The sequence below is a fragment of the Alosa sapidissima genome, chromosome 3, assembly GCF_018492685.1.
Source record: "Alosa sapidissima isolate fAloSap1 chromosome 3, fAloSap1.pri, whole genome shotgun sequence".
NCBI classification, from domain to species: domain Eukaryota; kingdom Metazoa; phylum Chordata; class Actinopteri; order Clupeiformes; family Clupeidae; genus Alosa; species Alosa sapidissima.
This window is the reverse complement of record NC_055959.1, coordinates 22,643,035-22,653,930: the sequence shown is the minus strand read 5'-3', so window position 1 is coordinate 22,653,930 and position 10,896 is coordinate 22,643,035. Positions and strand designations below refer to the sequence as shown.

Genomic DNA, 10,896 nt, shown 5'->3' with positions numbered 1-10,896 from the left:
AGATTCTCCAGATGAGATTGCACTCTGTGCAGTAGGTATATGAAGGCATCTTCAATGCCCACCTTCTCCTGGTATGCAAACTGGAGACGGTCGAGTGAGTGGCTGACCTGGGGTCTAAGGATGTGAAGAAGCAGTCGCTCCATCATCTTCATCATGTGTGATGTTAGCGACTGGCCTAAAGTCATTTAGCTCACTGGGACGTGGCTTCTTAGGAACTGGGATGAGACATGATGTCTTCCACAGTGCTGGTACCTTCCCGAGTCGGAGGCTAAGGTTGTTCCACAGCACAGGCTTTGAGCAGTCTGGGACACACTTGGTCTGGGCCGGCTGCTTTCCTAGGGCGAAGTCTACTCCTCCTCTAACCTGATACGTTATGATGATGGGAGGAAGTATTGGATGGCCATGGTCTTTTAGATATCAGATGCCACTGCATTAAAACCAGACCATTTTCTGTAAAGAAAATCATTGTATGTGCTCAGAAAAACTTCTGATAACTATTGTCTTGACCGCAGTTTAATGCTTCATTCACAAATGCTAGTAAACTCTATGATAAAGAAATCTTATCTGACCCTGAGCACATTAACTGTAAAATGGACTGAGGGCTCCACTGGGCTAAAGAGGAGAGGGACTATTCAACTATCCAACGTATCCAACCTGTTATAGTGCTCAGTTCAAAACCCAGCATCCATGATGGTGTGGAGGTGCATTATGTGGATGGGCATTTTGCCCATCTGGGAAAGGCACAATCAATTCTGAATGATGTACACAGGTTTTGAACAACTGTATAAATACGGCCCTTGCGGTCCATACCCACACGCAGGATCAGCGGCTAGGACTCACTGAGGTGAAGTAGTGATGGGGTGAAAACACAGCAAGCAAATGTGGATTTTGGTGGAGAGTGTAGATTTATTTACAGTGTGAAAACAGTGCAAACAAATAGCAAACAAAAAGACTTGACAACGAAACAAAACAAAATTAACTAACCAGTTTGCAATGTAAAAAGTTCTTACACAACCTCACAACAAGCTATCGTATCAAAAATGCACTCTCCTATAGACTTCTCCCTCACACAAGACTTCCACTCTTTAGCCTTCTCTCTCTTTTCCTAAGCAAAAAGTACAGGCTTTAAATAAAGCCATCCAATTAACTAAGGGCCATACCATTATGACTTGGGGGGAATACATACATTACATAGACAATACATACATTGACAATTGTAGACAGACATTGAAACATCAAATGTAACAGACAGGTCCCTACTAATTACATTACACACCCCCACACAATCACACACAGTTCAATTTCCCAATCAGGAAACAAGTTACCACATTACAGGGATTTGAAAATGTGTGTGTGAGGGTCAGGCAGGAATGGGACCACCCTAGCACTGGTCTCAATTCCTAAACATTTATAGAATGTTGTTAAATGAAGAGGTCCCAACTTTTTTGAGATGTGTAGCTGGAATTTAATTAAAAATGAACATATTTTTTCCAAAATACAATAAAATGTATCTCCTTCAACAGTTGATATGTTGTCTTTGAACTATTCTCAATTAAATATAGAGTTGACATGATTTGAAAATCATAGCATTCTTTTTTTATTCACATTTTACAAACCATCCCAACTTTTTCAGAGTTCGGGTTGTATTAATCTATTAATTTATTCATTAAATATATATTAAATATATGGCTAGAAATGCACATTATTTTAGATAGATAGATAGACAGACAGACAGATAGATAGACAGATAGATGACTTTATTAATCTCTGAAGGGAAATGATGGTGTTAGAGCTGCAATTGATAATATTAATAATTCTCACACTCACACAAACACACACAAGTCAAAATATATAGAATTTAGGATCATGTCTATGTGGAATTGAATGTAAACCTGTGCATTGTTTCTCAGCATATATGATTTTCTCACAGGCACAGAGTATGAGAAGCCTCCAGCTGAATACACTCTACTGTCTGACCAGTAGTTTGTGCCGTGGATGTGAGATAGTTATACTGAGTTGTTTGTGCATCCTTCACTCAACAACAGCATAGAGCCTGCACTTGTGTACAACATATGCAACATTTTGCACAAACTGAACGACCTGAGCTTCCCCAAGAGTCTGCTCTGTCCTTTCCTGCCACTGGTTGTCAAGGTGTACATCCAAGCTATCTGTAGTTTTCTACTCCACCTCTTCTTCCATGATGGAAATAGTGTTCAACTTAATCTTAGCCCATAGTCCACTATCTCCTTCGGCCACATTTAAAAGGAGGTGGTTGTTTCTTCACCATGCCACAAAGCTGTCAACCTCAACAACACCAACCAAGCAGTTTTGTGGGACATTGACTGTTCTTATGCCATACAGGGTTTTCATTTGTAAAAACAGAACCATACGAAACACGAATCACGATCATTTTTTATCTCACCTTTTGAGGAATGTCGGTATAGCGTCACTAGATGTCACTAACTTTCCATATACCTATAAGAAAGACCGTCAACGTGGCTTTGCATTCGCTCGAAAGCTTAAGGAGCGTCTCTCGCTGAAAGGAGACTCCATCTCTCCAAAGTCAGTAATCATGGATTTGGACATGTACGGGAGCAGCTCACACGGCATAGACAATGGAAGCGATGACGCAAAGTCAGGTAAGAATACCCATGAACTTGCCATGTTATGCTGTAGAGTTTGTAATTTTGGAAATGAGCGAAACTTATAGAACATTATTAAGCTGCATTAAAAACCTACCATTAACCTATAAAATATTGTTTGGCTGTAGGCTATAGCCTACCTATACCACCACCACTACTGCTATAGGCTACCACTGCTACTCAATCCTTTTTCCGAGTCCTTTTATAAACATATTATAACCAGCAGTTCAATATTGGAAAGGCATTATTTGCCATCCACCCTGTACATAACAAGCTATAGTCTACTGCAGCAAACGATAAAATTGCACAAAGTAAACAAAATTACAAACAAAGTTGTGGGTTCAATACCTGCCACTGTTGTGCCCTTGAGCAAACCACTAACCCTAAATTGCTCCTGCAGGGAGATTCCCTCATACTTGACATCGCTTTAAATTACTTGACATCGCTTTAAATTAAAAAAAAAGCGTCAGCCAAATTATTAAATAATAAAAAGATAATAATGCGTCCTAAGTAAAAGTTAATAAGACCCAATAGTGGTCATATTGTTGCATGATTTGATATTTGCTCAGGATACACCGCTCTTCAGTATTTTGAAAGTGATTGCATTACCAGTTTTGGCCACAATCTTACATATGGTTCCTTTAATCCGAACAAATAAAGGGAACCCCTGATTTGACACCTTAAATGTAGATTAAGGGGTTACACCTCATGGCAAAATGGCATTGTAAGGTACAATTAAGGGTCTGTTTTACAAATTAATTAAGGGCCACTTAATTTAAATTAAATGTTTTCAGGGGGTAATTTAAGGTAAATTTGAGTACATCACGTTTTGTAGTGAATAGGCTACTGATTTGTGCATTTCAATATTGGTAACTAATCCATGAACACATGAAGCTATATACGTTGAACTACAGTCACACTGCACTAGTTTTTGAAAGTGCTTTTGTATGTGGCAAGATTTACACTGTTATGTGTTATACTGTATAATATTATTCTTCAGCCAAATCACAGCTGTGGGTATATCCTTACCAACCCCACTCTCACTTGTGCCGCATTGCTTAAGTTAGCCCTTAGGTGTTAAATAAGATGGGTAAATGAATTTGCTGATCACGGTAAGGTGGACTGCGCCATGCGGTATCAGATTTTTAAAAGTATATATACTTTTTTGATCCTGTGAGGGAAATTCGGTCTCTGCATTTAACCCAATCGGTGAATTAGTGAAACACAAACAGCACACAGTGAACACACAGTGAGGTGAAGCACACACTAATCCCGGCGCAGTGAGCTGCCTGCTTCAACGGCGGCGCTCGGGGAGCAGTGAGGGGTTAGGTGCCTTGCTCAAGGCACTTCAGCCGCGGCCCACTGGTCGGGGCTCGAACCGGCAACCGCGGCTGGGCCACGGCTGCCCTAAAAATGGCATTCAGAACATGTTTTATGGTGGTGGAAATTATTGTCCAATGTTTATAACAATATAAACATTAAATGGTTCCTAGAGTGGTGATGAGTGTACATATTTTGAATGTAGAAATACAGTGTGATTTTTGAATGTTAAAAGTTGCAATTGGTGAATAAACTCTTTTGAGAGGTGGATAAACTGTAATAAGAGGTGGATAAACTCTATTTCTGATATTTCAGAGGTAGATAAACTGTGTTTACTTGCGTTTAGCATCCATTACACCCCTGCCCTTAGGATAATGATTCTGTTTTCCATTTTCCACAGTGGTTTTCAAATGATGAACTCATGTTTGAGTTAATGTCAAGTTAACGCAAAAGTCTAGTTCAGTGTTGACTTTCATTGTTGTTTGGGAAAAATACACCTGAACAGAGAGCAAAGGCAAATCTTGGTGGAAGATCTTGTTTCATGTAGAGCTTTTTTTATTCCTTGCATGCAGATACAGGCAGGAGTTACCACAGTGCCCTTATGCCCAGCCTCTTCGGCGCCATTTGTCTGGTTGGCATTGTTGGAAACTGCATCGTGATCTACACCATCGTGAAGAGAAGCAAGTTCCGTGCACAGCAGACCGTGCCAGATATCTTTATCTTCAGCTTGTCAGTGGTGGACCTGCTCTTCCTCTTGGGCATGCCTTTTCTCATTCACCAGCTGCTGGGCAATGGCTCCTGGTGTTTCGGGGCCACCATGTGCACCATCATCACAGCTCTGGACTCCAACAGCCAGATCGTCAGCACCTACATCCTCACGGTCATGACGCTGGACCGCTACCTGGCCACTGTGCACCCCATCCGCTTCAACCATGTCCGCACGCCCCGTGTGGCAGTGGTGGTGGTGCTGCTTGTGTGGATCCTGTCCATGCTGTCCATCACTCCCGTGTGGATGTACGCGGGCCTCATGCACCTGCGGGACGGCTCAGTGGGCTGCGCGCTGCTCCTGCCCGACCCGGCCCGAGACACCTACTGGTACACGCTGTACCAGTTTGTGCTGGCCTTCGCCCTGCCACTGGTCATCATCTGCGTGGTCTTCTTCAAGATCCTCCAGAGCGTGGCGTCCACAGTGGCACCACTGCCCCAGCGCAGTCTGCGCGTCCGCACCCGCAAGGTGACCCGCATGGCCGTGGCAATCTGCCTGGCCTTCTTCCTGTGCTGGGCGCCATACTACATCCTGCAGCTGGCCCACCTGGGCGTCCAGCGGCCCAGCTTCGCCTTCCTCTGCACCTACAACGTGGCCATCAGCCTGGGCTACGCCAACAGCTGCATCAACCCGTTCCTCTACATCATCCTGAGCGAGAGCTTTAAGCGCCAGCTCCTGGGAGCCCTGCGCCTGCCCCAGCGCAGTCTGAGGGTGGAGCCGGGCATCGGTGATGGCAGCCTCAACATGCGCCTAATGCCTGACACGGGTGCCCAGGAGCGGGGGCATTTCTTTAGGGATCAGCTGCTCAACCACATGTCGCCAGTGACAGCTGCGGTGCACTGAAGAGCCAAGATGTCAGTCAAAATGACTGTGGTGGACATCAGGGAACAAACTAGCCTGACAAACCAGACCCACATTAAAATGTAGGGTCTGGGCACTCACCGTTCGCAGTACTCAGTCCGAGGGGCGGGATAATCGGTTGTCTTTCAAATTCCCTCTGCACGCAATAGGACAGCGCTGAGTCCCATGCGTTTTCCCACCAGCGGAGCTAGTTGGCTAGTTCAAACTTTTGCCAACTTAAAACAAGCTTAACTCCCATAGTATACCATATGCCATAATATCCCATAGTAACCATATGCCTATATACGCATACATATTACTGTATACCATATTGACCATGAAGGCCTATGGTTTGTGTATACATTAGGTATTATATTATAAATATACATTTATAAATATACATATAAATTTACATAAATATAAATTTCCCTCACGGGATCAAAAGAGTATATACATGGTAACTTATACTTAGTGCCTCTTTCTATGAGGGGCTACATAGGTTAACACAAGGTTCTGGTTAGAATATTATACTGTCAAACACTGCTGCTCTGCATAAAAAAAGCAAACACATGTATTTTTGTAGTACAATTTTCAGGACAATCGTGTTGGTGATAATTTAAGACATACTGTACATGCATTACACATGTAGGCCTACATATGCACATTAAAACTATTTTAATCATATTTAAAGCATACTATCTTTACATTCTTGAAATGCACACTTTCAATTATGAAATAAAGTCAGATTTGTAAATAACTAGATGTACCGCATAGCAGTACAAAATATGACTGCCGGTCAGTCCTCTACATCCGTTCCGCAAAAATAAATCACAATCAATTTGTCTCCATCTTCTACTCCATCCCCCACTCTTGAAACTTTTGTGTATGCTTGTTTGGCATGCCTGTGTGTGTGTGCGGGCTGCACAGAAAGTAGCCTACTGGCGCTGCAAAGGTGAATAGATTTGTAGCACTAGCCAAAAAATGTGTAGCATTGTTATAAAACCTTTTAAATCTCTAAACAATCACAAGTAGGGCAGTTCATCACAGTTCATCCATTGCAACTGGACTGATGAAAGGTCATGTAAACCTGCAGGCTACATTGTATTTGGGAAAAGCAGAACGTATCAGCATAATGTTTTATTTTTATTTATTTATTTATTTATTTATTTATTTATTTAAAACAAAACAATCCCTGTCAGTTCCATGCTGTTTTCAACAGCTATCAAGAAGAGAGGTCATGCCATGGATTTTTGTGAATGTTTCTTCTTCTACATATGCAAGATTTTAGTCATCTTTAGTTCATATGATATTCAACTTTATTGTCAATGCACAAATTAAGTACCAGTAGTCTAAAACAAAATGCAGTTTTACATCTAACCAGTTTTGCAAATAACTGACATGTCCAAAAGTAGGCATATTACAGTACACAACATAAATTGTCACTAGGCTATGCTGGCGTGGCGACCAAAATAAAATCTCCTTTGGGAACCAATGGCTTACAGTAGCCTATCAAGCGGACTTAAGCTGCCACCTCGTGATGAAAAGTTGTAATACATTTCAGGCAGCTGCCTGAATCACAGAAAAGCGCGAATGAGGTGGCCACTTCTAAATGGGACCCATAGGCTACAGTGGCTGAAGGTCTGTGGCTAAAGCAGCCATAATGAAAGTGTTATCATTGTTTGGGTACTTCACACACACATGCTTTTTAATCACATAGACTACAACTACCAAGCTGGAATCAAAGCACATCGATTTCCCTCTCACACCCTACACACACACTTCAAACAAACACACAGGCATCTCAGTCTCACGCATGTATAGCCATAGGCAAAACTGTATCAGACGGGTGTAACGTTGGTAGGCTATATCATCCATCGCACAGAATGATTTTTGTAGCATGTGCAACAAATATGTGTAGCCTACCTACACCCCTACCCTGGACACATCTATAGAGCTAAATTTGTCTCAATAATATTTGTATATGCACAGAGGGGAATCCACAAATATTTCTTGATTTGCATGTGTGTTTTGATACCTACAAATAAAAAAATCATATTTGTAACTCGTATATTGATTTTTACAAATATAGATGTGCATTTGTAAATAAAATGCCAGTTGTAAAACCGAAAATTTCCTTTGTAAAATGTGATTCTGCATTTGTGGATCACCAGCACACGCATTCTTCGCTTTCCAAAGTTACAGGTTTTTGAGACGTTCTGAAAGTCGCACAAATCCACACGTGAAAAAATCATATTTGTAGCTTGTAAATTCGTTTTCACAATTGTAGATGTGTATAAATTAAATGGCATTTGTAAAACTGAAAATTGTCTTTGTGCCTTGTTGCCTTTTCTAATTTTGCATTGGTGGATCACCAGCACATGCAGTTTTCGTTTTCGCATTTGTGGATCAGCACACGTGTTTTTGAGACAATCTTTGCACAGAGGAGCCACCCAGGGGGTCGTTTCTAGAAAAGTTAGCAACGACGTTGCTCAACCACCATGGTACGACGCAACTTGCGACCAAACAACGACATTGTTACACCTGTTTCCAGAAAGCATCGTACCTTTGTCGTAATTCGCTACCTCCGACGTTCGAACACTGTAGTTCCAACAACGTTGTTGATGATGCAGCGATACATATCATTGGTGGAAACAGTGGCAACGTGTAATACCCCATCCCCTAGAAATTCTCTGCCACGGCCTATGTTGACATTTTTCTAATTTAAACCGAGTGATTAATGCTGGCATTGTCATCGTCATCTGCAAAAACCTAAACCTATTGCAGGTATATAAAACATTTTACTGAAGCCGACCAATATGTGTCATTATTTGTGTTAAATATCTATGTTGGAAAAAAAATATATAGCTGGACGAATGTCTGGGTATCGCATATGTTTTTAATTGTCTCGTGGCTTAACGGCAGCGCGTCAGTGCACTACGCGCTCGGCCGGAGTTCGCATCCTATCTCTTCTTTTCACCTGAGTAAGAGTAGGTCTACGAGACACAACAATAGGTTTTGACCATACATATTTATGTATATAGTTACTCTACATCGAGAGACAATAGGTATAAGACATCAGTCAACCTACGTGTCACACAAGTTCGCCTGCAGGTAGCGAGAAGCAAATCTCGCATCATAAGAAAATCGAACCTACAACACTGGGATAACAAGTCACCTGCTTTAGCCACTACACCATTTATCACTGTGCTGATTTTAAGATTCTGTGAAGATTATAATACTATCTTATCAAAAAGCAAGGCAATACTCGAATTAACATAAATAGCAAGAATGAGCCAAGTAGGGGAGTCAGTCTCTTAATCAAAATAAAGCTACAGGATAGATCAATCCACTTCGTAATTTTTGGTTAGGCGGTTGTGATTTTTGGTTAGGCGCTCCGGACACCAACAGGAACTACCAAGGAACGACACAAGTGCGACTGCCTAAAGGCAGTAGTTCAAATGACCAAACTTTGCGTCCTTGTTTGCGATTGAGAGTACGAACTAGAACCCTTTCTAGAAACACCAAATCCAAGAACGATGGAGCGAACTACCAAGGTTGCGACGCAAGTTAGCAAACAACGCTTTCTAGAAACGAGCCCCAGATCCACAAATAGCCTACCTCTAATTCGCCTGCTGACAGACTTTCTAATCCAGTAGATGGCAGTGTTGTTCTATGGGACTCATAACACACAGAGCTAGCGAACCTAGTTCTTAAATGTAACAAGTTATGCCTTTTACAACAAGCTTTTTGATGGAAAAGTGGTGTTTCATTTCCATAATCTTTGTTTAGTGGACGCATAAAACCATCAGTTTGTAAGCGAAATCAAGAATTACGATCTTTGGCTACATACCCACCAAATTTCATGTGCCCCGGTGTTTTTTTTTTACATCTCATTAAGACAAGCTGAATTCTTAGTAAAATGTTTAATCAAGGATACCAATGGTTGATCATTTTATATACTTTCTTTACTTTACCTGTGATTCAGCTGAACATAGGCAAGTAAGCAATGAGTTAAACTACCTCAAAATATAATTGTGTTTAAATTCCAGTCACTTAGCAGTAGCCCACTATTACATTACTTTATTAAGATTTGTGATATAATGTGATGTGGATTGAACTTCTTTGATGGAAATAATTTTGATGGTTTCAGACCAAAGCTTTTCAGCTTCAGCATTACAAAAGGTGATACAGATGAGTATGTGTTTGTGTGTGAGTGTACATGTGTGTTTGAGTGTGTGTGTGTGTGCCTGCTTTCAACAATGCATAGTGTTATTGTGCAGTAGTGCTATATCCACATTATAAAATTTAAAAGTAGCCTATATATTGCACTGGAGATTTTTTAAGGCCTGACCTCAGCTTTACTTTAAATATAAAATAAGCACATTCACTGGATTTTAAAATGACAGGCGTGTAGTATTCTCTTTTTTCATCTTTTTGTGTACAACCTCAGCTGTAATTATATAGTAATGTTTATTCATATACTGATCCATTAATGAATAATGAATATTGTGTTAGAAATAAATTGCTGTCATAATGATTTGTTGTCAAAGACCTTTTCTTGTGCCCCCAGACTTTTTTAGTCAGGCAGGATGGTGTGAATGTTATCGAAAACGTTGACATGTCACTGGGTAGCCTCCTTCAAGTATGACTTGAATATGATGACTATGAAAAGAACATAAGCAAGATAGCGATTATGTATACTCTTTTACAGCGATGCCTTTGATTTGTTATAAATCAAGTGCAGCCCCTTGCTTTACAGTGGTAGGTTAACGGTTGTATACAAAAAAAAATGTAAATATTTTTTTTATCTGTTCTTCAGATTTATTTCTGAAAGTTTAGTTTCGAAAGTTTAGATAATGGATTATGCTTCCAATATCATATGAGTAATTGTGTTAAAGGTGCAGTCAGCGATCGTTTTCTTTGTCACATTCAGCAATCATCTACTCACAATACGCTGTCCATTCTGTGAGTACACTGTAAAACACAGCCCAGGCTCTAACTGGAAACAAACAAAGTGGGGGCAGCCTGCCCCTCAAACAAAAATGAAACCCTGTGTGGTTTCTCTGGGAATACTGAAAGGAGGGGTGAATTATCTCTCTGGTGTGTTTTGTTTGGTCCTTATAGTTAAAATATAATGTACGTTGTTTTGGACAAGTGTCTGCTATAAATGCAACTTCCTTAGGAATCACTGACTGCACCTTTAAACGATCATGGTCTCAATATTTTTTTTTTTTTGGACAGGACAGTGAAGAGTGACAGGAAGTAAGTGGGAGAGAAAGCTGGGGTGGGAATCGGGAAATGACCGCAGGTCGGATTCAAACCTGGGTC

The 10,896-nt window shown here is 40.9% G+C and overlaps 1 protein-coding gene across 1 annotated transcript; it reads left to right on the top strand.

Moving 5' to 3' along the window:
* The first annotated feature begins 2,624 nt into the window (after positions 1-2,624).
* mchr1b (melanin-concentrating hormone receptor 1b) lies at positions 2,625-5,571 on the top strand. The gene is made up of 2 exons (XM_042085511.1): positions 2,625-2,639; positions 4,510-5,571. The coding sequence occupies exons 1-2, from the start codon at positions 2,625-2,627 to the stop codon at positions 5,569-5,571; spliced, it is 1,077 nt and encodes a 358-aa protein (XP_041941445.1).
* The last annotated feature ends 5,325 nt before the right edge of the window (positions 5,572-10,896 follow it).